Source organism: Oreochromis aureus, linkage group 22, assembly GCF_013358895.1.
Source record: "Oreochromis aureus strain Israel breed Guangdong linkage group 22, ZZ_aureus, whole genome shotgun sequence".
Taxonomy (NCBI): Eukaryota; Metazoa; Chordata; class Actinopteri; order Cichliformes; family Cichlidae; genus Oreochromis; species Oreochromis aureus.
Window position 1 is genome coordinate 18,139,081 of NC_052962.1, and position 26,500 is coordinate 18,165,580.

The following is a 26,500-nucleotide window of genomic DNA, read 5'->3' on the forward strand; positions in this document are numbered from 1 at the left end:
GAGCGAGATGGAAACAAGAGTGTTAGTCGTGTCAAATTTGCAGCAGATTAGATGCTACAAACACTCAAACACACGCAGAGACAAACACTAAAATGCCATTAGAGCCGCTGGCACGTCTGCGGCCGACTATGACACAACACAGAGCTGCTTTAGAAACACTTCTAGCAAATCTACCACAGCATTACTACCACCTTCCTGCTAAGTGAAGACGGATGAGTCCGAATGTGCCAAAATACATTCTGTGCTGCCAACCGCTTTGTGTTAAAACTGCAGCCCTGCAGTGCCACATAGCAGTTTAACCCTGTGGGGGCTGCCGGGGCCAATCAGCAGCAGCTGCTTTTTTTCCCACCGTCCTTTGCTTCCTCTGCTTATCTTGTCGAAATGGTTAAAAACTCCCTCATTACGGTGACTGGCAACCACGCCAAAAGCAGGAAACAAGCGCTTTGTTTCCATTCTTTGCGTCGGGAGAGTTTACTTTGTTTATCTCCGTTTCTGCTGAAGGGATTTAATTAATACAGTTTTTCCACCGCGTACTGTCACCGCAAAACGTATTCCCCTCGTCTGCCTCGTCGCACCGTTTTACGTAATTAAATCTTCTATAAGATTTCAGTCGGTTTTATCTTCTTTTGCCCAATCATGCAGTGCGTAACTACAGTCTGTGCATTTCACCGCGTCTCTTTATCTCGCCGTCTCTGATTTTATTTATACTCAGACTTAAGGAATGTTCACTGTACCATTTCAAGTTGCTGTCAAGATCCACATAATGAGCCACTTGTCCGTGAATTCATAATATCAAGTCATCATTAAGACGAATGACTAAATCAAGGATTTTAGTCATGCTGGTGGGGCTGGGCTGTGGATGGCATTGTCATTCAGCCCATCTGTCCACCGCTTTTATCCAGAATTAAATTGGACAGAATGGCCTGAAATTTGGCGCGGATACTGATGTTCCCCTCGGGATGAATTGTAACAACTTTACTGAGCTCGCTGCATTTCTGAAAGCAAAGAAATTATAATTTTATTCCAAAAAATTTAGTTTGAGTTTTGTTTGAGTTTAGTTCTGAATAACAAGTGGTACCCAGCCGATGTGCAAGACAGCAATAATATATTTAGCATCTTAGCAGTAAAGGGGACCTATTATGTTCTTATCCTTCTCCTTTTTTCTTCCATATACAGTCATGCAAAAAATAATGTTTTCATACCACTCTATGCATTCCTGTGAAAAGCTAAAAATACCCCATGATTCAGTAGATTGTAGATTCACCTTTAGCAGGAATGAGTGGAAGTAATTGTTTCCTGTATGATTGTATCAGTCTCTCACATCATTGTGGAGGAATTTTGGTCCACTCTACTTTACAGTGTTGTCTTAGTGCATTGAGGTTTGCAGGCATTTGTTTATGCCTGTCATTTTTATGCCGGCAATTGAAGCACCGTGATTATTTTCTTTTTGAGGCACTCTGTTTGTGCTTGGGTTTGTTGTCCTGTTAAATTGAACTTTAGCTGTTAGACAAATGTTCTCACATTTGATTCTAGAATAATTTGTCATAAAGACAAATTCATGCTTTCCAGAGGTCTTGTGTAACCTTTCCAAACAAGCCATACTTTTTCAGTCTTTATTTAATTGTACTGTGATGAACTTTAACATTTAACACACTACCTGAAGCATGTAGAGTCTAAGATGTAGCTTGTTTTTTGGCAGTTTCTCTGAGCATTGCACGGCAGTATGCTCGCACACCCGAATGCTCCAGATCAGGAAAATGCCCAAACTTATGCTCTCACTTGCTGATGATCAATTTTTGCATTATGCATTTGATTAGGAGCAGCTGGCTGCTATTGACCTTCTTAACTCTTATTAAAGCAGTGAGAGTGTACTTAGTTTTTCACATGACTGTATATGTTGTTAGAATAGTGGATGCTCATATTACTTATAGCCAAAGTTTAATAATAATAAAGTCAGTGTGTGTACCGATAATCAATTTGAGTGAAAAGGTCAGACTTCAGACAGGCTTTTTGTACTGCTGTCCCTTTATAACATCAAACCCTCTGTTTACAAGTGGCAGCCAATCAGAAGAAAGCTGGCTTAAAGGGAGAGGAAGCTAAAACAGCCTTTTTCCAGATTTTGGTGCTAAAAGGGCTCTGTAAATGAAAAGCTGCACTACACTAATACACGTCTACTGTCTAGTCTAAAATATGTTGCCTCCTGCTCTTTACCGATGAACAGGAAATCAGCGAAAACCACAGCCAGAAGTCCACCAATCAGAACGGCTGAAGGAGAGACAGAGAGCCAGTCAGGTCAGGCAAATTGGCTGCCCCTTTATTTTCAACAACAGCTCTTTGGGATGAGGAATAGGGGGCACTTGAAAAGGAACTGGATTTAGCCAAAGGGGAAAAGGATGAGAAAAAATCGGGGGGAAAAGGAGGGGTTGGATAACCCAAGAAGAGGATCGCTTGTTCTCAATGGGTCAAACGGGGCTAAGCAGGACATTCTCTTATGGTGATGAATCTGCACTACGTGAATGCGAGGTGATGCCAGATTGTCAGAGCAGCTTCCTGAAAGCAGGGAAAGAATACAGGAGGCAACTGGGAAATGTGTTCTGCCAGTCTAAGGGGTGATTGGACGCACAGGACCAGGAAGACATGCTCTGAGACAGACAGATGGATGAAAAGGGCTAAAATTCAGACACGACACACATGGAAGCCATTCGCATGATCTTTAGTGATGGATAATCTTACCTATCAAGACCTCTTTTCTCTCCAGGATGTTCTTCTGCGGTAGCTGGGCCGCGGAGCTGCCTCCGTCCACAGAGTTGCCGATAAGATCGGGACCTCCTGCCATTTCGCTGCCAAGATTATTGCGGCGTCCATCCATGATTTCATAATCTCCACTTGGTCCTGCAGCACCCACTTCGTTGGTACCCTCCTGAGATGGAGAACGGAAAGTGAGACCAATGAGGAAACTTACATTTGATGTAATCCCATTTCCTCCACAGAGCCGCTGCACTGAAACGCATCCAAACCAACACAGAACTTTCCATGGCACATGCTCGCCTTTAAAACAATGAGCCTCTGTATATTAGGATGGGAGAGAGCTGTAGATTGTCCAACCCATCCAGTATACGCACAAAATCTGGCAGCTTAATTATATGTGGAAAACCAGAAAAATCTAAATGGATCGTGGTTTAATGCAGAGTTTCTTTGATTAACCAAAAGCACATGTGTCAGAGAAATGCCTCTGGTCTCGAATAATGAAGAGGCAGTCAGAAGAAGAGCTGGGGATCAAGTCGTTACGCTTTACTGGACCATAAACTGTATATAAAAGATGGAAGAGCAGTAACCGCATGATGCCACATAATGTTTTGAAGCCTCAAGTTGAGCATTTTGGTCTTTACCGTCTTGATTTTAGGAAACTGAATGTGACAGTCTGAATGAGGGAGACGGCACCTCTTCCTTTCTGACTCTAAAATTGAACCATATTTTAGAAAATTGAAATCATATTACATTTAACAAGACGTTCAACCAGCAATTGGAGCCATAAATTCATCGGTTAAGTGTTTATTGAGCTCACAGATCAAGTAAGCATCTCACTGATGTTGTTGATGCTGTTCTTGTTTTTTGAGTCTGAGATTAGGACACTAAGACTACTGTTTGTTAGATTTGGCAGCTTGAGCCCAGAAGTGATCGGCCTAACTTTGCATAAAGACTGGAAACAGCAGGAACCAGCGAGCATAACTCTATACAGGTTTAAATAAACATCACGAGCCCCAAAGTTCACAAATGAACATATTTCATCTCATTTGCCTGATACTGCCTGACATGAGTCCTACCTGTGTTGTTGTGGGCTGCTGTGGGCGGGTCGTTCTCTCTGTTGGCACCGCCTGAGTCGTTGTCATCATGGGAACCCTGGGCCTGAAGGGGGTCCTGGTCTTGACAGTGGTAGCAATGGTTGTTGCAGCTGTGGTGGGCTCAGGAGTTGACTCTGGTGTGATGGACATGTCTTCTTCTGTAGTGGTTTCGTCAGTGAATCCTGGGTAAAGCAAGCTGGGCTCAGGCGAAAGGTAGATGTCCTCCTCTTCTTCTGTGGCGCTCAGGTCATCTGAACCAGCAGAGGGCGCTGCACTTTCGGCAGGACTGGCTGCAGGATTGGTGGTGACCATAGGAACGGCAGCAGGGGACCGGGGCGCGGCAGTGGTCTGGGCGGCGGCCTGGATTCTCTCCAGCTCTCTCTGTCGCTCGCTCTCACGTTCCCTCTCTCTCTCCCTCTCCCGCTCTCTCTCCCTCTCCCGCTCTCTCTCCCTCTCCCTCTCCTTCTCTCTCTCTCTCTCCCTCTCCTTCTCTCGCTCCATCTCTCGGACACGCTCCCTTTCCCTCTCCCTTTCTCTCTCCCTCTCCTGTTCCAGCTCCCTCTCCCTCTCCAGGTCCCTATCCAAGAACACGCCGCTCTCTCCCTCAGCCTCGGTGAGAAGAGGGGTGGTCGTTGGGTCCTCTGGGTTGGGGCTAGGCTCTGCTGCAGGCGGTGCAGAGGGAGCGAGGTCGGTTGCTTGGGTCGTGGAGAGAAGTAGGGGTTCCTCTGTGGTGAACGTGACAGCTACTGATGTTGGCCTCATACCGATCTCAGGAACTGAAGAGGAGAGAATTAGAACAAAAAATGAAATAAGACAAGAAGAAGAGTCAAAGTTGACACAGTCACTCCATCACACAGTTTTGTAAGCCACTACCCGCCCACACACGCACACACACACACACACACAGATAACAGTACATCAGAAACTGAGACTATTGCTGGCTCATTCACTTCACACTCAGTAGTTTACTCTCTAGTGACACTTCTGACACTTAATCTGATTAGTCTTACTCAGCCAGCAGATTGCATCGTCCCTAACAGGTGTCCCCGGTGTATATCCCTAATACCTAAAGTTCCCCTGATGGCTTACTTGATGGGCTGCAGTAGAAAATAAGAAGAGATGTGTAATGGAAGAAAGAGAGGAGCATACAAGGTCTGATACGGCTGTGCTGTTCTTTGTGCAGCATCATAAATCCTGTCATGTCTAAGGATGGCGAAGCATGTCATCACATCTGAAAATCACTGAAAATCAATGCTTAAATGCTGTATGCCTCATCACTGCAGGATCCACTATGATCACAGAAGTTGCACCGAGCAGAATGATGCCTTTAACTATCTGTTATATCTGAAGCTGCAGCCGCACAGGTTTAATGCTGCTCGAAGGCAAGAGGTGTCGGGATCGATCCAAATATCCATAGTACCGATATCAAATATGTATCAGTACTGGACTGGATTGATACTTTGTTTCTATCGTCTAAGTTCAGTATGTAGCTCAAAGAGCTGTATGTTTAATAAACTATTTTCTTGGAACAGAACGGAAGTTAAACCGAAATGCTTTAGAGGCAGGCACAATTACACTCCTGATCTCCAAAAAAGTTTTTAAATTGTTTCAAAATAGAAGCTGAAAGCGTGTTTTTTTCTTTTGTTAGCTAAGTATTGTGGAAAGTACAAATCACAGTGGTTTACTCATCATTAAAACCTGTTCAAAATGTGAAAATTGATGCTAATTCATCTCACAAATCATTAAACACTCCTACTTGAGCTGCCTTTATAGGTTAAAAGTATTGCTATCGGCAATACTGGCCCTGTATTTAATTGGTATCGGATCGATACCAAGGTTTGCAGCATGTGCAGCAGTACCAAGGACCATCACCAAAACAGACAGCATTCACATTGTTGTATTTTTATAGCTTTTAATAAGAGAACGTGGCACAAGTTGCCTTCAGAGTTTTCTGAAAGGCGTCCTAACAGGTGGGGAACATAGCAAAAAGGTCTTATTTTAACTTAAACTATCATTTTAACCAAATCTAAACATGAGTTCTTTTGCCTAAATTAAACCAAACTGCAACCAAAAACTGAAAATAAATAAATGAATAACCCAGCTAAGTCTCCACTGGTAACTCACATGGGAGATGAGCGTCAGTCTCCTGGATTAACGTGTTGGTCACACTAATCAAACTACAGCCATCCCCATAATTTACAGTCAACAGCAACCATGATCCTAGAGCGACATTTATTATGACGTTGCAGGAACAAGTCAACATGGTGACATCGTGTCTAAACTTGTAAGGCTTCCACATGAAGCTGGAACTAAGCTCCTGAACCAAAGGCTTTCCATAATGCAGCACGTTAATGTTTTATTAAGATACACCTTCCCTGGTAAACTGCCCACCTTTCAAACTCCAAGGCCAACCATTTGAGGTTTGAGAAAACCCAAGCTTGGGCAACCATCATGACATCATCCCCAGCTCTTAAGCAGCAATTAATTTGTCCTTGACTACACATGCAGCTATCTGCGTTGTTCATCAATTAATCCCTTCGGTAATTTTAAACACTAAGGAAACATTTTCTGCAGAACTACAGAAAGCATCGTTCAGCTTTTTTTTTTTTTTCACAGCCAGCTAACAAACAAACTAACAAACTGGGATTTATGAGTACAAGTGTCTCCGCCTCCATCTTTCCTTTAAATGTCAGCAACACAAAAGCACACACAGAGAGTGCTTAACTATGTTTGGGGTTTTTTTTTTTTTGGTTGCTTTTTTAAATCGCTTATAAAATAGTGAATGTAATGACGACTTAGCACCCCAATTAAATCGCCATTTTCTGCTCATTTAGCTGTCTGACAGCAGAAACTTAACAATGTGTACACGAGAACGACTGCTGCAAATTGTGAGTTCAGCTGCGTTAAAAACCTGGAGAAGAGAAGAGAAGAGAAGAGAAGAGAAGAGAAGAGAAGGGTGATTCATTTTCTTTTTAAATCTCATAATACTATTACTCCACCCCACCTTTCATTCTGTTATAGCAGTGAAGCTCTTTGGGTTGAAAGAGAAACAAATTGAATTTACAGGCACAAAGACACGAAGGCTGTAGTGGAGGTGGAGAGGATATCGAAATATGGACTCCAACAATGCAGCTTCTGTTAAACATATCAGACACCACAACAACAAAAAAAAGAAAGAAAGAAAGAAACTGGATGGCTCTGAAGCAGCTGTGACACAAAATGAACATCTGCCTGTTAAAAACGAGCCCTTTCTTTGGGCTCTGTAGTGTGGTTTGAGCTTAAGCAATTTGCCAGGCTGCTGTTTCAGCCACAGGGGGTGCCTCTGCTACACTCTCCTGCTTTGAATTGTAATTTATTTTGAGCGTGCTCGCCACTAGCGCAGCGCCTGAACTGAGGGCAGCCCTCAATGAGTCATGCTTAATAAGGAGCGCCGCGCTCAAGCTTCGACAGCAAGATCAGAAAATCAACCTGAATTACAGCAATGTGATTTACATTAAGTAGGTAATTCCTACAGCCCGGCTCGAACACGGGCCGCACGCTCGCACATAGGTGCCCGCGACCGCTGGTGTGCGGGTGATCGTCTAATCTGCATGGACTGTAATCTGATTAGAGTAAATAAGATCTCAGGGAACTGAGCTTCAGTTAGTGCTTGTTTGTAAGGGGTGTGTCTGAGGAATTTTCTTAATAAATCTGTTCCCGAACTTCTCAGTCGAGCCACACGGCATGTTTGTGTGGTGTGACTGTGTGTGTGCGTGCATGGCCTCCACGCATGCGTGTCTGGTGAATAGAGGAGGGACTGTGGGGGTCTTCGGGGTCAGCAGATTGAAACCTAGCAGCTGTTGAGTCTGAAAGAACCAGGGCATGAGTGTGTAACCTCACACACACACATATAGATATATATATATATATATACACTTACAGCCAGAGCCAGAGCCCGAGTAGAGATCCTCATCGTCGTAAAATTCATCTCTCGCCGACCCTTCGTCATCGATAGGCAGCGACCACTTCTGTCCCTGTTAGACAGAGAGATTACAGATGACTGAGAAGTTTGTCATTTCATTTGAAAGAGAAACCACTTTGGCAGATTACACACACACACACACACACACATTTGTCTGGTGCAGCTGCATTATGTTGGACAGGGGAACATCTGTCTGTCTGTGGCTCTATGGAGGAGCATAGTTAATGAGTTGATCTAAAGCTGGGATTTTGGCAGTGGAACATCAAAGCTTTTAAGGAGAGAAGAAGGGGGTGGGTGGTGGTGGTGGTGGTGGTGGTGGTGGGGGTTTCCATTTTGTCTCTGCTTATGTGTCAGTCGCAAGTGATGCTCGGCCAGTAAAGCAGCAAAGCAAAGGAAAGCAATTAACTTCTGAACTTCGTTCCATTACGGATTAATAGGGTAATATTTTTCAATATGAAGTGTTCGGTATTTAAAATGATAGGAAGTACTCATTTTTACACTCACAAAGCAAACGTGATATCTTTAAATTACTTGTTTTGTCTGAGCGGCAGTCCAAATACGACGGTTTGAAAATTACTCAGAACCGAGACCAGCAGCAGCATGCAAATTTCAAGCAGCCAGAGCAGGAAAATGACACCAATGCTTCCTGCCTGCTGTGACACAGAGCACAGCTATAGAGCCTCGAGTTGGCCGTAAACAGAAGCATCTGACGTATTAAAAATCACGAAAGTTTCTAAAGTTTATTATTACAGAGTCGTGAATGTCTGCACCAAATTTTAATGGAAATCAATCAGACACTATTTAGATACGTCAGCAGTCTAACATCCAAAAATCTATTTAGTCTACAAAAATGTAAAACGGGAGACGGTGTTTAGTTTGATGAATGGCCTGAGGGGATCACAACTGTCCGCAGATCACTTATCGCCATCTAAAAATAATTATGTGGCTCGGAGGTGAAAAATATCACCACCTCTTCTGAGTTTTACAGCAGCACCCCGAAGGTCCCCATCAACCCCACACCCTGTCTGAAATATGCTCATAACTGTCTCGTGGATCATTTCACAGCATCCTCCCTTCTCATCGCTCCAGCTTAATCCAAGCCTCCTCCAAGTCAGCCCGTGAGGAGGAAGCACAAGCACGCTGACCCCCACCGGGGTCAGGTAGGGGAGATTAGTGAGGGATCATTCAGGGGTTGAATCTCTGAAGTGAACGACCTCAGCCTCCGTTCACTTTGAGGCTGATCCCTCCTCCTCTTCTCTCTCTTCCTTCATCCCTTTCTCTCGACCTGAATCCCACATCCGTGCGATGTTTAAACGCACACTTTAGCACTCAGAGATTTTTCCCATCACACAGGGTCAACTAATGCTGCTATCGAGTGCATGCACTTAAGAGATGCCGCACGCGCTGCAGTGCAAAGATAGATTCAACCTACAGAGGTGTTTATGCACAGTCAGGAACGTCCAGTCAAATATTTACAGACCGCCTTTCTGTACTGACTTTTATTCATATGCTAAATATTTTACCTGTTTTTTTCAATGATTAAATAGATGGATCGTTCACATCGAAGCAGAGTCCCTTTCATTTTGACAAAAACAGTTTTTATGCTAAATATCTTAAAGCGTTTACTTAAAACGATCTTCCAACGATTTAAACACGTACTGCATTGTGTGTGTTTGGTAAAAGATGTAATTCTCTGTAATGGAGATTCTGCTACTTGGGGGCAGCTGAACAAGAGGCCAATGCAACCGAGATTTTATCTGCTTCTCAAGTCGATGTGTTCACACTGCTGGCAAACATTTGCTTATTTGCATATCAAGCAGGCATAAAGGACCATTAGCATGAGGAGTTGTGCTTCTGGCCATGATGAAGTCCAATAAAGACTCCACTTATAGCTTTGTAAATTGAATTATTTGGATCTTTAACTGCCAAATGCTCCAATCAGTCACTACCATGGTTTTACAGCATTTTGCATTTTAAGTAGAGCCTGAGCAATATACCATTTAAGAACTGATAGTGATATTAGGTGATTTAAAAATCTAATATTTTAATATATTGGCTGATATTTTTTTCCTGTCAGACACATGAAACATAAACAGATCATCCCAACATTTGCTATGTGCAGACTGGCAAATAGCTAATATGGACTGATGATATCAGCCCGCCTAATATATTAGTCGGGCTCTAATTTTTAGGATTCATCTGAGTGAATGAATGAATGAAACTGATGAGAGCAGCCATGTGAGTGAATTAAAACAGCAAAATTGTTGACCATAAACTCAAAATGACATCCTGTTCTCACTCCCAACTTTTGGCAGCAGAGCCTGGTTCTGCCGGAGGTTTCTTCCTGTTAAAAGGGAGTTTTTCCTTTCCACTGTCGCCAAGTACTAGCTCATAGTTGGCCATATGAATGTTGTGGTTTTCTCCCCATCACTGTAGCATCTTTAACTTACAACATAAAGCCCCTTGAGGTGACTGCTGTTATGATTTGGTGCTGTGTAAATAGATCCGAATTGAATTAAACATTTGTCAAGTGATTCTTCGGCAATAATTTTCAACTTGCAGACAAGAGTTCAACATCTGAAGATTCCCTTCTGGGATGGGTTTCACATCGTCAAAAAGTGTATTTAACCCCCCAAAAAATGTTTTTCCTAAACATAACCAAGCAGTTTTTTTGTGCATAAACCAAACAGTGACCAAAGACTGAAGTCCAAAATGAAAGTAAAATGAAATCTTGCTCCTAATGCAGATTTCGTAGGTTTTTGTTGCTCCCCACATTGGAATTCAGAGCCAAAGGGGCATCTGTGTATCTCGGGAAATAAGGCTAAGGAAGCAGCCTATCCCTTGTGTTAAAATGTGATGAAAAGATGGTTTCTGGGGCATCAGTATGGGACGAGTTGGAGTGAGAAAGTGTTGACTGAATGTAGCTAAAATGGCAATATTTTCCATGCCTTAAAGTCTTTACACTACAACCTTTACATTACTGTTTTTATTACAGCACACAAACACAAATCAGGCCCAATTTTGAGGTCTGGCATCTTTCCCAAAGACCTGGATGAGCTGAGGGTCAACCCACCAAATTTCAGATAAGTGGATGATCTGCTTTCAGCGCAAAACCAGAGCAGACCAGAAACGCTGATGTTTTTCCAGTGTGTTATTCACTACGAGCAGTGCTTATACTGTAGAGTCAATCAGTGCATTCCTGACATAAAAAAAGATCATAAATGTGCATAAGAGGATGTTTTCTTAAATACTTCAGAACTTATTGGAGTAACAGAGCGTAAAGCTTTTGAACGCTTCCTCCGACGTGTATGCTTCGTGTATATTTTGAGGCCAGACCGAGCTCAGTAGCAAACAGTAGTGCAATAATCCAATGACTAAAAAGGGTTTAGTTTTTGCTCCAGGTATTGGAAAACAGTCAGTCTTCTGCTGAAAATCTGACCAAAGCAAACTTATCTCTTCAGCAATCTTAAGCCCATCCCGAGGGCCTGCAGAGCTGTTTTTCTTTTCTTTTTTTTTGCCAGCCAGTGTGATGCTAATTGTGCACACACAGAGGAGCACAGGCTCCTCCCCGGCTCCAGACAGAGGAAACCTGATGCCTTTAAAAGCCAATAAAAGCATAATGGAATCTAGAGACCCGAGCATCTCAGTCCATCACATCACAGCATGAGGTGGAGCTGAAACGCTATATGTACCTCCTGAAAATGAAATTGACTTAAAGCTGTTTGGAGGCCGGACACACTGAGGAGATTGATCTGAGAAGTGTGTGTGTGTGTGTGTGTGTGTGTGAAGGCCTGGAGATGTCAAACCCGGACAGTGCTGAAAATACCAAAAAAAGACATACCAGTGTGAGCAGGGTGCAAATGTGTCTTTCTCGTATCTGTGTGTGTGCTATATTCCAAGGATCACTTTTACAATGGCCGTTGCTATGGGCAACCTTTGCCTTTCACAGAAATTCCCATCTCCCAGTGAGAAGCTACCACACACACACACACACCCTCACACACACATACGAGAGCTCTAAGCAAAGGTGTTATGTAACATCAAATAAACAACCTTAAAAGAAAGAAGCCCCACCATCAGTCTCCTCCTCAGGCTCTCCCCCTCTATCAGTTCCTCCCTTTCAGCCTCCCTTCACCTCCCCTTGAATCCACAAACTCTGTGCCAGTGTCTCCCTGTCCTCGCCCCACTTTCCTTTCATCTTAAACTCCATTCCTTATCTCGAGGCTAGCCCCCTAAATTCAGCATGACTGCCAAATAACAAACACACACACAGATACTTAAATAAACACACCCCGCCCCTGAAGGCGGCACCAGAGCCCACCCCAGGGGCCCCATTTACAGGTCCACACATACACACACACAATCAACAACCTCCAGGACTCTACAGTACAGCTGTGGAGCCCCTGTTTGTTTAGTTGTGCATCATCTACGTTCATCCCAACATTTAGGAGCAATATAAAGTCCACCTCGGTGCCTCGACATGCTTAAATTGTGAGTCAATATGTGCGAATTCACAGCGTGGCGGGCAGCCGTGCGTCACTGCATGTAATTACACTGAGTGTGCGTCTGGACCAGTGTAATCACAGGTTTTGTCTGTGGTGTGGTGCGCACGTACATGCAGACATAAATGCTCCTCGGACCTTTAGTGTGGGTGTGTGTTTTTTACAGGATTTTTTTTTTTTTTTTTTTTTTTTTGGAAGAGGGGGGCAGCTCTGCTTTTCGCCTGTTTCGGGGGAGCTATAAACAGCTGTACTTTCAGCCTGTACCACATAGCTAACCAACCACAGCGAGACGCAACGAGCTCCCCATCCACCGCATGCATAACCTAAGGCCAAAATCATCTGTGTGCCCTTAATTTCCCTCCACCGCTGCATTTTGTTTCCAGTCGTTATAAAAGGAAACCGTAAGATGACAGCTATATATTCAGTTGGATCTGCGGGGTGAATGCAATCCTGGTTTTTGGCAATGCATGAAGCAATGCCATTATGAGGCATGCGGTGCCAGCTGGAGTCATTTTTAAAACAATCTCGTCAGGAATATATAATTTTATATATATATATGCACTCGTGTAAAAAAGAACAGGAGAAAAAATGACATTAAGGGGCAGTAAAATCATGTTTTCACAAGGCCAACCCTACTGCGTCCTTTGAGGGGTGTTGCAACATTTGCAGTTAGTCAGGCAGAAACATGATCTGAGGCCGGCATCAGGTTTAGCACCATAAATGTGATCCTATAGCTTGTCTATGCATGTGTGCACAGCTACAGAGTCTGGATTTTACCCCTAAGCCGACAATACTGTGGTTTCACAAATATTAATACAGAAAATCCACAGGAGCTAATCTGCTCCACTTTTTTTTTAATTTAGGAATGGAGTAAAGTATTAAAGCAGCAGCCAGTAGGTAGCAGAATTAGATCAGGAGAAAAAGACCAGGTGTGTGTGTGTGTGTGTTTTCACTGTAGGAACAATGGGTATAGCTCTCAGCTAATTCTAAGATTCAGGAAGTCAGATAACAATGGGAGGCAGAGGTGGTCCTACACATAAATCAATTTACACACACAAACATCCAGTAGATTTTCTGCCAGATGTGCGCGACCCAAAGATGATTTTGTGGTTGTTGTTTTTTTTCCCCCGACTGGTCGAGATCACTTCAGCTTGGAGATCCCCTTCAGGCTAGCTCTGCAGATAGAAAGCTTCATTGTGATTGACTTCAAATGCATTCCTCAGTAACCCGAGAGGCTGCTGCTGCTGCACAATGCCTCGCACAAACACACGCACATACACACGAGCATTTTCAGCTACTGATACAACACACACAGCCCTGCTCTGCTTTGGAGAAATAATCGTTAATTGTGCCTTTTAATATGTGAGATTTTATCGGAGCGAATGTTCCCGACTGCCGCAGCATCTCTGAGCTCTCAAACTGTGAAAAATAATTTGAATACTCCCTCTGCTTTCTGGCACCATCTCAGTCCCACAGACTCGATCTGTCCCTGTATTTACTGCATCCATGGTGCGGAAGAAGAAGAAGAAGAAGAAGAGGGCTGAAATACAATGGATGCTACAGGCTGGTCAGATTTGGTGATCCTGCCCCGCACACTGTTCATTTAGGATTAAGCGAACCTTCCAAAGGGAACTCATCCATCGAAATTTTGTTCAGGATATAAATACTGTGCTAATGTGACAGACAGCACAGGAAGCTTTAGATGGTAGCCGTCTGGTTGGCTTGACCTTTGCTAAAATTTGAGTCACTGAACTGAAACTCTCATCTGCATTTGTTCGTCTGCATTTCAGCTGAAATATCTGACTAATAATGTGTCCAGTGTTGAGGAAGTGTGCACCAGTTTGTGCTTTAGTTTCATTGAGTGAAACTACAGTTTCTTAATAGTCTGCTACTTAGTATTTGAAGGTATCCATGTATGTTCATTACATTTATAGAGTTTAGGGATACATCAGGCAAACAAGGCTTCCTAGCATTAGCTGATGACACAAATGACTTTCTGCCCTCATGCCCAAATACAGTCACTTGTGGCTAAGAAAAAAGAAGAGAAGCAAAAACACTAATGTTAATGTTAGTAAAGGTTTTTGCCCATAAATGTCAATAGATTCTGTTTTTCTACCCCTCCCAATTCAAGTCCATAATGTTAGCTACAGTGTAGGAGAGACATGTTTTAGTTAGCCAAAATAGATCAAAACATTCAATTTAGACTGTAACCCAAAACGTAAGCGGTCAGCCGATGTGTTTCTATGACTGTTTGGATTGGCTCTATATCTGCCCTATCTGAGTTTTTCCCTATCTGGGGAAAAGTGCAGTAAGAAAAGTTATTTACTCTGAAAGAGGTTGTAAAACTTTGTAAAAAGAGTCAGGTGAATAAGTTAGAGAAGTTCACTTTTGACCAGTCAGCTATACCAATGTGAGTTGTTGAGGATAAGCTGAACTGTCAGTAACGCAGGCGTTTTTGCTACTGTTAGCTACGGTTAGCCTTTTATTTTAGCTTCTGTTAGCCTTTGTTAGCTGCTGCTAGCCTCTGATAGCTCCTGTTAGCTTCTGTTAGCCTCTTTTAGCTCGTGTTTACCTCTGTTAACTACTGTTAGCCTTTGTTAGCTACTGTTCAGCGGCATGACACTTTTCAGATTATAGTAATTTGTTTTATATTAAATAACCTCAAATTACTTACTATACCTTTAAAGCTTCAAAAATCATTCACAAACTACTAGGTGACATCACTGTGGCTACACCCATCTTCTATATACAGCTTATTGCTGCAGTGGGAAGTTGGAAATTCTCGAGTTCCCAGTGGAAATTGGAACACTGCCTCAAGTTGGACTTTCCACTCAGAAAGTCAGAAATCCCACACCAACCCCCAACTCTGTAATTCAAGATGGCAGCAACAGCAAGTGTGACCAGCAGTAAAATTGTAGAACTTGTAATCTGCACTAAAATAAACTTGCTAAGTCATGCTAAGCTATGAGCAAAGCACTGATCAGACTCTATTCGTAAACAAGCTGCAAGTGCTTTAAAAAAAACAAAAACAAAAAACAAAAAAAAGGTGTTGTGTTGTAATCCAGGTGCAGCTTTCCATTTCTATTACTGGTATGATGTCACTCCTAGCTTCACCATTTATTTTACTTTTTTCTTTTTATGCCTTTATTAATTGGATAGTGTAGAAGGCGGGGAAGTGAGGAGAGACACGCATTAAATGTTTCTGGTCAGATTAGAATCCACAGCCCTGCAACAGCCTTTCAGCATATGGGTCACCTGATGAACCAAGCGTGCGGCAGAGGCACCCCGAGACCTGACTTCTGAGGTAAAAGGATCGCATTACATGGGCTTGACTAACACATCCCAGTTGTAGCAGAAAATCCTGTGTTGGATGATTATGTATGTGCCACTCTGTAATTAAACATTTGCTTCTAACTCTGCCCACATATCAGGATTCACTGGCAAATATGTCAGTTTACTGAAGCAAAACATGCTCTAACTTCTATTCCTCTGTGACCCTGATACTTGTTAGTGATCAGTAAATTAATACAAACTGCCAGGAAGTTCAATTTTTTTTAAAGCTTTTCTGATGCATTAGTGTTGCAACTTATCATATTTACACAGTCGGGGCGCAGTCTGAAATCACGGTGCCTTCATGTAATCATATGTTGAGTACACTGCCAAATCGTTTATGCTGATGAGATCTCTCTAACACTAGGTGGTCTAAATAAACATTCGGCTCTGTATCCCACAGCTACGCCGCTGCCTCCACCTCCTGAGTCTGCCTCCTGTGTTAGCAATTAGCTGTATGTGAACTGTGAATGTTTGCGTTCAATAATGGCGTGCATTTCAGGCTCCACTTACAGTCGAGGTTGCTCATATTCGCACCAGAGAAGAGCCACGTCGCAAAACTGTAAGGGTATTATTGTTGCGCTGAATGCTTTTACCTCTATGTGGGTGTCCTAACTGAACCAAAGTGCCACATGACCAACAATAATCATCTGGCAGACATTTGAGACGCAGATCAGCCCTAAAATCAAGTGTAAAGTGATTTCAGTGAGCCATATTTCAACTCTCCCTGCAGTTTAATAGATAGATAGATGCAGAGCTCCGTGAAGCAGGTGCTGATTCACAGCCATGTCTGCGTCTGCTCCTCTGCAGAAGCCCGTCGGTTGGAGCTGGAGGGTCAGAGCCAAGCTGTTCGCCGGCAGAAGACGAGCATCACTCTGCCCGGAAGGGGTCAGACTGCTTGGCACATGCCCTCCGGTTACATGCGTCCTTACAGGAAAAACTGCAGCCTGTTTACCGTTTGTATGATTCCACACCCATCTTTCCTTTCCGGAGTGGATCCCCGACCCTGTCAATAGTGACCTCTAATCTCTCCTCCATCTCTTGCTTTTCTGCCTCGTCTCATTCTCCACCCTTCTCTTCCTCTTCTTCCAGCTGGGCAGGCAGCCAACCTGGACGCTAACACACTTACAGTCAGACGAGTAGATGTAAGAGAGATAGAGGGCAGTCTGTGTGAGTGTGAGTGTGTGTGAGAGTGTGTGTGTGTGAGTAGGTTACCAGGTGATGGCCTGGTTAAGACACCTGCCACCTTCAGCAGAGATTAGCACAGACGCCTCTGCACAGTCATGCTGCTCACACATTCTGTGACACCTCATAACACACACACACACGCATGCACACACACACAGACAGACTCACACAGACAGGCAGACGGTCCAATGTCGAGACAGTATCTTGTAGCACTGACGTCAGGTGTGCTCACACGGTCCGACACCTGCACGCTCCGGCCAAGAGGGTCAAAGAAATCCTGTCTCAGTCCAGGAAGCTGATTTAAAACGGTTAAATATACTCCCTGATTCACGGATACACAATGAGACAATGGGGCCCCTGGGCACAGGCACAGACACGATAAAGTGACCTCTTTCTCACAAGAGTACCCCTGCATGTCATTAGCAGTTGTTCTGTATATTTCTCTGTAGTATCCTGGAGGTTTTTAACTCTGAAGTTTTATTTACCGATTCCCCGTAGAGCAAACAACGCCATAATGGGTAATGGCGTTGTTTGCTTTCTACTTGTGCTCTAGAGAGTCCGCATCGCTCTGACATCACAAGTTAAACCGAGCTGATCGTGCTGGACTCCGAGCTTGTAAATATTAAACAACAGTTACGCAGCAAACACGGCTGAAAGTCTGACGTCATCTCCTGCCGTACGACAATTGAGTCACACACAAATATAGATCAGATTATTGCAATTATTTTTAAAACATTTTTCCTTCTTTGGAATAAACATTTTTTATTTGATTTCATTCTTGCTTTAATTGATAAAGTGATAGCAGGAAATTAAACAGAAACAGAATTTTTCTCTTGCTAGGAAGTCGAACAAGGACCTCCAGGCGACGTTTAAGAAGTACCTCATACCGCCGTTTTTCATCCGTGGAGAAAAATACAGCCAGCTGACGTTTATTCAGCGTGGGTACTTTTACTGAAAAGCACAAAAGAGAGAAGACTGCAGAGCGGATTGAGTCTATATCTGGGTTGTCTGGTATGAGGTATGACAATGAAAGCAACCTAAATACAACTAGAGTCTATCGTATTTTGTTTAAAGGAGGCATTATCCTTGTGCAATACAACAGCCCATGTTTGTATGGCTTATTAGTACTGAGTGGCTCTATCACAATTGTTGCAGCCCGAGCAGTCGCACACGTAATTCTTCATTTCCGTAAATAAAGCTTAAAATAACACTAAAGTGACACTTCCTGCCACCAAAGAAACTTTGAGAGCGCCGCTTCTGTTTTCAGACCTTTCTGTCAGCAGATCTGCATCAACTTTTCATCCCAATGTAGCAACAGAATATCTCAAAAAATGCAATTTTAAGTGCATTTTTATTCATTACTTTTATGTTAATGTCAGCCAGCACGCACAGGGGGCGAGCGCCAATTATGGCACCTTCATGCCACGCTGTCATATTGTAATTACAGGTTTTCTACTTTTAAATAAATTCATGTCAGTGCACAAGTCATCCCTGATTTAGTAAACAAAGTGTAACTGATGGAAACAAGTGAATAAAACTATAATGAAACTATCGGATCAGTCTGGGTACCAATAGATGCTCCATACAAAAGGGCAGTGCTACTTTTGACTGAGCTTTTGCCCCCATATCCATTGAATGCATCGATTTTGGGGGATTTACCTACAAATACTTTCTAGAAATGTTTAAGTAATATTAGGTAGTGCATGTATTTTACAGGACAAAAATAAACAATGCATAATTTCTTTGTAATTTTACAGAAAAAGAAACATTTCATCATCTGCTGTTGTAAGTACACAGTGCAGTTTGTGGCTTATTATGGAGCGGTCACATAGGCCTGCAGATTTTGATGGTATTATTGTTTGTTGTAAGCTGGTAAGGGAGAAAAGTCCACATCACATTTATGTTGGTAAAATAAAAGGACAGCTGAATAATAGAATATTCATCATGCATATCAACACAATGAATATTTAATACAAATGTAAAAAAATAGAGACTTAGAAAGGCTAGATTAATCCACTCCATAACACTGCACTGATGAGTGCAGCGTATTTATGATGTAAGATGGGAAATATTGTTATGAGGAAGTTGCACACGACTTTACATTTCACAGATTTACTTATAGTATAATTATTTATTTGTTTCCTGTGAAAATCTGACTGTTACCTCCTTATTCTAGCAGGCCTACCTTTAAGTATTTGTGGGTGTAAATATAATTACATTGTAGTTTCAAATTAAATACCTTGAAATTCCACGTTACAGGGGATTACACCTTAGTCGTAGGCGTGCTATAGTGGGGGGTTTTTTAAATGTAGAGCATTGTTGTGGCTGTGATTGTTACTGACATGGTATCAGGATGTGATACCTGATCGTCTAAACCAGGGGTAGGGAAACTGCAGGTTTTAGATATGTCCTTGATCCAACACAGCTGATTTAAATGGCTAAATTACAGGTAATGAACTAATCGTTTGATTCAGGTGTGTTGACCCAGGCTGAGATCTAAAACCTGCAGGACACCGGCCCTTCAGGCCTGGAGTTCCCCACACCTGGTCTAAACCATCCAGCAGATATCAGAATGATTTCTTAACTATGGTGTTAATACAAAATGTATTTACTGCTATTGCTTTAGTTTCTCCTTCAAAATAATCACCCGTTCTTATCCCCGGGGCCTTTTTTGTGCTGTAAGCCAAGAGAGAGAGAAAAAAAGTAGATGATGCTTTTAAATTTAAAAGTCAAATTATTATTTGGCATCAAGAGATTCTTTACAGTTACAGCTGAAGCGGGGGGTGGAGGGGGGCACACGCAGGCAACACTTTTTTGTTTCAAAGAGGAAACCCGCTGAGCAATTTTACTCTTATGAGCCGTTTAAAGAGATGGGAAGTGGCTCCCAGTGTCTTGGATAAAGTCAGACTTAATGGGGATTATTACAGAAATGTGTTCTGTTAGTCGTTAGACCAACTGAAGCTGTGAAACACAAACGGGCTCTGACATTTATAGCTGTCAGCCTTATTTTGAATATGCGACTGTTATTTAAAGGGATCCTGTCGGTAACGATGCTGTAAGTAGCTCTGAGTGGGAAGGTGGAAACAGGAGCGCGCTTGCCAAACACATTTCTGATCTTTTTCCCGCGTGTTTGTCTCAGTTTTTCACACGCGGGTGCTCGCTGTGACCGATGAACGTGAACCATCGAGCAAAAACTATAAACACGCTCACGTCTAACAGCCAGGAAATGAGTGAAAACCTTTTCCTCTCTCCGATATTTATATTCCTTTCCGCTGATCAGATTCTTGATGGCGCTGCCGTGGCAGGTCCATATCGCAGCCGCGCCGGCCGTATTCATTCCCCACACAAAACCTGTGGGAGGATGGCATTACACCGGCTCTAGTTTGTTATTCCAGCTTGCTTGGACCCTAAAGCTGTCTCAGCGCAGCACCAAAACCACAGCTGAAAAGCATCCAAGCACTAATATTATCTCCTTCTCCACCGAGTTGCAGGGACAAAGATGATTTACGTGAAGAAGAAAGTCGTGCATTTGCTAAATACGGTATATGGTACAGTGAGAGAGCTGCAGGGACAGAACAGGTGCACTGTGGAGGGAAATCATGAGTCTGGATCACTGAATTTAAAAGCATTTCATGCACAGACTTTCAGCATTCAGCTTCTGCATCTATCACAGAGCAAAAGACCCCGAATCAATGTATGGAGATGCTCAGTGTACCTCAGTTATCATTCACTTGCTTTCATTATTAACCAAACAATTAATCCTCATTAGGTGGAAGGCTGCCTGGGGGGCTCACTTTAAATGATAAAAAATATGTAACACAATCTGGTTGTTTGCATTAATCTCACAACTTCAGCGCTAACGTCGATCACAGCAAACCCTGTGGTGCTACGCTCGTCTTGTATTTACCTCTCTTCTCTTTACAGTAGTTTCTATTGTTGAGGTGTGTCATCCCTGCACAGCATTCAGATGGTCCGCCTACGCACCAGGGATTCACAGGAAACGATGCATGCAAGTAATCCCAATTTTATGGCACGATATCAGCTTCACTGTTTGCTGTTTACTCTTCCATATTATATTACTGCCGATGGAAAAACCGCCATTAAAAAAAACACAATTTCGAAGACACTGGGTGGGTTTTGATGTGAAATAGTCAGAAGAAACAATTTATTTGTAAGAGAGGGGCGCGCTAACCATAACCGTGGGAAAACTGCTCCATTCAGTTCCTATTATAACAGCTTGTGTTTGTTTGGCTGCACTGTAAGCTGATACCCCAGTTGCTCTTCTGTTGTGTTTTTGATAAAGTAGCTCTTCAGCTCTTTGTCTTTTGCTGTGACATTAAACAGACTTGCTGTTAACCATCAATATTAACCAGACAAAGACTGAAATCTTAGAGAATCTTTATGTTTGCGATCAGCTGATCGAGGCTAAAAGAGCAGCGGCTCGGGCCCTTGGAGACGGAGTGTGTGTTTAACCTTTAAAGTCTCCGACAACGCAAACAGCTGACACCGAAGCTCGCCGCAGACTGGGGTCAAAGTCACGCGACTGTGATAGTGACACATCCGCTGGGCTGAAACCTTGTAATGGACGGGGGCTGTGAGGCTGTCTCGCGCACACACTCACACATGAATCCTAACGCACAGATCCGCCGGGGTGATGGGTAAGCGGTGTGATGGGAGGAGGGGTGACACACTGTGGGATGGAGATGTATATCTGTATGTAGGACCCAGCTGTTACACTAATCTGACAATCCAACAGGATTAAAGACCATCTAAAGGCTGGCACGCTCTGTGTGGAGATCTCCTCCATTATATATGACCTTATGAAACATGCATCTCTGAGTGTGTGTGTGTGTCACTGTCCTGCTGCCAGAAATGCCTTGAGACTCTGACACAACTGCTGCTCCCACACTCCACAATACACCACAGTGTACTTGTTGTTGTCTTTACGTGGGGTGTGTATTAGAAGTTTTGGGAGCCGGCGAGTGTGTGTTTGTCGGCGAGTGTATCGAGTGTATTGATGCTAGGTTGGAGAAGTGTTGCGAGTGAATGCTGCTGGATGGCTGCTGGGTCAATGGCGGCGGCTTTTTGTGGGCGCTTTATGCGAAGTGCTGGTGGAGAGAGGCAGAAGAGAAGGAGGAAGGCTGAATGCAGATTTATAAGTGTGTGTGTCTGTGTGTGCGATTATAGCCCAGCTCAATGGGCCCATTTCTGCAGGGCCAGTGGGAGGGCGTGGCGCCTGTGGCTGAAACTTTTCTCGTGTTTCTAAGGAACTTTTCAAAAGGGCTCAGAAATGCGGCTGCGTGTGAGAGAGAGCGCCCCGCGGACCATGATGCCTTTGTGTAGCACAGGGTGAGAGGGGGCACTCGGAGTACACACAGAAACGGTAATCAATGGTCTCTTCTCAGCCCCGAATCGAAGCGCGCGCACACAAACGTAAGCCGGCGACGATGATGAGAATCACGTTTCTGCCAGTATTCGGCGATGGGAATCACAAGGCAACATCTGTGTGTGTTCGTATAATTGCAGCTTGTGTAATCAGGCTAATGACTGTCACGCAACTGTACGAAGCCCAAAGGGGCGAACGACAAGGAGGAGGAGGAAAAATCGATACATAAAAGGCAGAGAGAAATGGAGATTACTTGAGAAGAGGAAAAAAAAAAGAACAGGACTGAGGAATGATGGGATGGATGGACCCTGAAGCAGGGGGGCGGAGAACAAAGACAGGAGTGTTTTTGTCTTTGATGCAGGGGAGAAAAATCCAATCAGCCCTGTGTAATTCAATCTGGAATGGAAAGCTGCACCTTCGCGAGTGTGTGAGCAGAGGGCATGATGAGTATTATTATCATGGCCATGCCTATCGTTTTCTCTGAAACACACACACACACACACAGGGGGAGGTAAACAAATCGCTGTTTGCAGGGAATGGCAAGCAGGTGACCTTGCTGCTCTCTCTTGGCTCCCCCCCCATTGGTTGACCGACTTTGGCGAGCAGACAGCCGGTCCCGTGCCTCGCAGCCAGCGCCTACAGGCCAAGTGCCTGTCAGCACAGCCGGACAGGCGATTGATTCTCCGTGTATCATAAGAGCTCTCGATATCGAATACTAATTACGCAGGTTGCGATATCTGGCGGCGGAGTGAACCCGAGATAAGGAAAGAGCAGCATGTGGTCTCTGCCTTAAAGGGGCCACACACACTGAAAGCTCGTGACCTAATCAGATAATTATCATGAGCTCCTGATTAGCTCTGACAAATCAGTGTCAGAAGACTTCAAGAAACGAGTAAACAGAGAAATTAAACATTTGTCCTGATTTTTTTTTTTCAGTGAATGGACACTGTGTTGTCTCGGCAGATGTTTACATATATTTTCCTTCAGGTGATATATTGAATTTAGCAGATAATACATGGCAGCGGGTTAGCCCTGGGATGGACTGGTGACATGCCCAGAGAAGTACCGCACACCACGCCCAGGCTCACCTCTGACGACAAGCTGGATAAGTGGTTAAATTAAAGAGTGGAAGATGGAAGTACAGTGTATAATCCAAAAACATTGTCTGTATAATCCCGTCAAGCTTCAGAGTCAATATTTGGTGCCGTGTACGTCAGTGTTTCTTAGTGCCAGGGCACACCTAAAGGGTCATAAAATGACAAAGGTTCCCACTCCCAAAGACATCCTGTTTTCAAGGTTGTATAGTTTAATATGTTACAGTTTGATTATTTTATAGACCTGAATCTATACTTTGGATCTTTGAGGGTTTTCTGACGTTCCAACTACAAAGAAAAAAAAAAACACTGGGGCATGTTTTTCTGAGCATATTTAGACATTTTAGAGATTTTCTACGCTCAGCTAAAAGCAGTAAGTCAGGAGTAGGAAACCGAAATCAGACTCTTATTGACAGTTACATTAACCAGTTGAAGCCAGGAGTAAAATCCATCAATACACATATGTCTTCCTCAAGTTACTTTTACTGGATCAGCTCCGCACTGTTCTGTTAAAATCAAATAATTTGTCTGTAACTTCGGTACATCTCTCAACCGCAAGATATCAGCTTTACTTTACAAGCGTGAGTTACAGATATACAAGATATACTATACAATGTAAGTGTGGCAGGGCCTGCCTCCAGGCTTCATGCTACTTTCTCAGCTTTAAAAGTGAGTCAGTCACTGTAGACTTCCATGGTAAAACACCCAGTTCTATAGCAGAAATATACAAACTGATCTAAAAACATTTTCATCTCTACAGCTAATTTGCCCTTTTATTCAATTTTATATTATTTAGACAGCGCCAAATGACAACAACAGTCGCCTCAAGGTGCTTTAGATTTTAAGGTAAATACTGAGTCTATTGAGAGTTGAAACCTTGACAATAAGCCAACCCCCTATGAGCAAGTACTTGGTGACAGTGGCAACAAAAAGCTCCCTTTTTAACAGGAAGAAACCTCCAGCAGAGCCAGGCTCAGGTACATGCAGCCATCTGCTATGACTTGGTTTTGGATGACACGACATTTTTGTTTGCATGAAGGCTTAAAGGTATGCATGATTAATGCGTGCCTTTTGATTGTGTCTGTGGTTCCTATCTGGTCATTTTTAATGCAATTGTTGGACAACGTACGGCTTGTCTTGAGGTTACTTGCGATTTTTAAAAATATTTTAGCTCTCATAAGCAGGTGCCCTTATTTGTGTGACACTCTCACATACAGTCAATAAGTTTACTTTGCTAGCTAACCTAGCTAGCTGTAGCTCCAAAAACAAAAAACATAAGATCCAACATAAAAGTTTGCTTAACTCAAAAAAGCCGTGCACAAACCAAAACGTGAAGTCAGAGTGGCTGTGTCCTTCTTTTGTATACAGTCTTTGGTCTCAAAACAGAAGAGAAAGTTAACCTTTAGAAAGAAACCAGCAATTGTGTTTCCCAAAAGCCCAAACTATTCCTTTAAACAGCCGAAACAGTAGGAAACCACTGCTGCACGGTATATCTAGCAAAATTAACGTGTGCGTGCAGCAGGTAGCTGTAAATAAGCGTCTAACCAGGATTAACAGGCCAGATATGAGCGCAGCCTTTAATGTTATTCAGGTAGGGAGGCTTCATTGCCAACCAGACAGTGTTATCTCCCTTCAGCCTCTGTTGAATCAAATATCATCACAAGCTCCAAGTGAGAGCATGCTCATTCATTTCTGACTGTTCTTTACAGCTAAAGATAGCTTTATCTCTCGGTGGGCAACATTACTCACTGACTAATTAATTAGGAGGTGTATTTAAGTAACTAATAGCTTGAGATTGATTGTCTAATGCACAGATTAGCTACACACTGCTTAGTATAACAATTGGTGATCAGTAACCGCCTGGTACTGTGGGCTCCGACTTAATTAAAGTGTGATTGTGGAGCCTGAAAGTAACGAGGTGGTCAGCGTCCGTGTAAACTAGCAGAGATGTGTTAGAGGACAGGGAAATGTATGGGTTATGATACCATCTTGCTCTTATAGCCCTCCTGTCTCTCTCGTCTCTGTGTAATCCTGTCCAGGTTGTTCTTTCCATTCAATCTGTATCAGCCGCTATAAGCTCTTTACAGGCGTGTGTTAACCACCAGGCTACCCCTGTCTCTCTCTCTGTTTCTTTACAGCTAGCACGGCTCCAATCCACCCCGTCTATCTCCCTTTCAATTTCTCATTTTTCTCCCTCGTCAGCACCTCTGCTCTTTCATCATTTCACTCTACCTACAGTCAGTCCCTCCCCATTCTTCCTCTATTTTCTGATGAGCTCCTCTTACCACTTTTACATATTAACAAATTCGATTCTCTGCCTGGTCACCCCCGTCACCCCCCCACCCTCACCACATCAGCTGCGTTTTGTTCTCCTCTCCAATCTGCTTCTGGCTTGCACTTTGGCCAGCACAAAGTCTTCTCATACAACTTTAGTCTGTGATTGCCTCTGACCTCATTCCCCTTTCATTTTCTTCAAATCTTCTCTCCCTCCACCTCTGCACCACACCTAATCACGTCTGTCGCCACACCTTGGTGCCTTGTTCAGTTTTTGGGAGACTACGCAACCACCAATATTTGTCTCCCCGTGTGTGCAGGTGGCCCTGCGACAGATTGGCGACTTGTCCGGGGTCTCCCGTGAGACCCTAAATTCGATAAGCATAAAAAAATGGATGGATGAATTATTTCCAAGTGCACTGAGCCACGTTTCATGTTGCAATTAGTGTTTTATTTGGCACAAATGTCTTTCTTCCTCTTGTTTTTCCTACCTTGTCAATCATCTTTCATCTGTATTTTTATAAAGCAAACCATCCCCATCTCTCTCTCATCTCCAAAATCCTGTGAATTGATTTTCATGTGAGGGACTTGGGAAAGATTTCCTGCAATAATCCGGAGGACGCAGCATTTATGTTCCCCCTGTAGCGACAACAATGAGCAAATTAGCAAATGTTAGCTCAGAAACGGTGTCCACTAATCACTAACATCCACAAACAACTGGCTCCGAGGGTAATATTAGCCACCACTAGCTATCCTGCTAATGAAGACAGATTTCTGTCTGTCTAATGTAGCCAAATGGATATCTCGATTGGATCTTATTCATCCAAACTGCCTGTGATAGTTAATCTGCTCAATTAGCTTGCTGTTTTCAATTTACTTTATTATCTAACATTACAATTCAACCACAGGCAGATCAAAGGCAG

At 43.3% G+C, this 26,500-nt stretch overlaps 1 protein-coding gene across 1 annotated transcript in view; it reads right to left on the reverse strand.

Annotated features, from left to right (window-relative positions):
• Window positions 1-26,500, reverse strand: part of sdc3 (syndecan 3) — a 41,616-nt gene that overhangs the window by 3,191 nt on the left and 11,925 nt on the right. The window contains exons 2-4 of the mRNA XM_039605642.1: window positions 7,762-7,855; window positions 3,825-4,618; window positions 2,734-2,920 (exon numbers count right to left, since the gene is read on the reverse strand). Of these exons, the coding sequence (XP_039461576.1) occupies window positions 2,734-2,920; window positions 3,825-4,618; window positions 7,762-7,855 (1,075 nt within the window). The remainder of the gene's footprint in view (window positions 1-2,733; window positions 2,921-3,824; window positions 4,619-7,761; window positions 7,856-26,500) is intronic.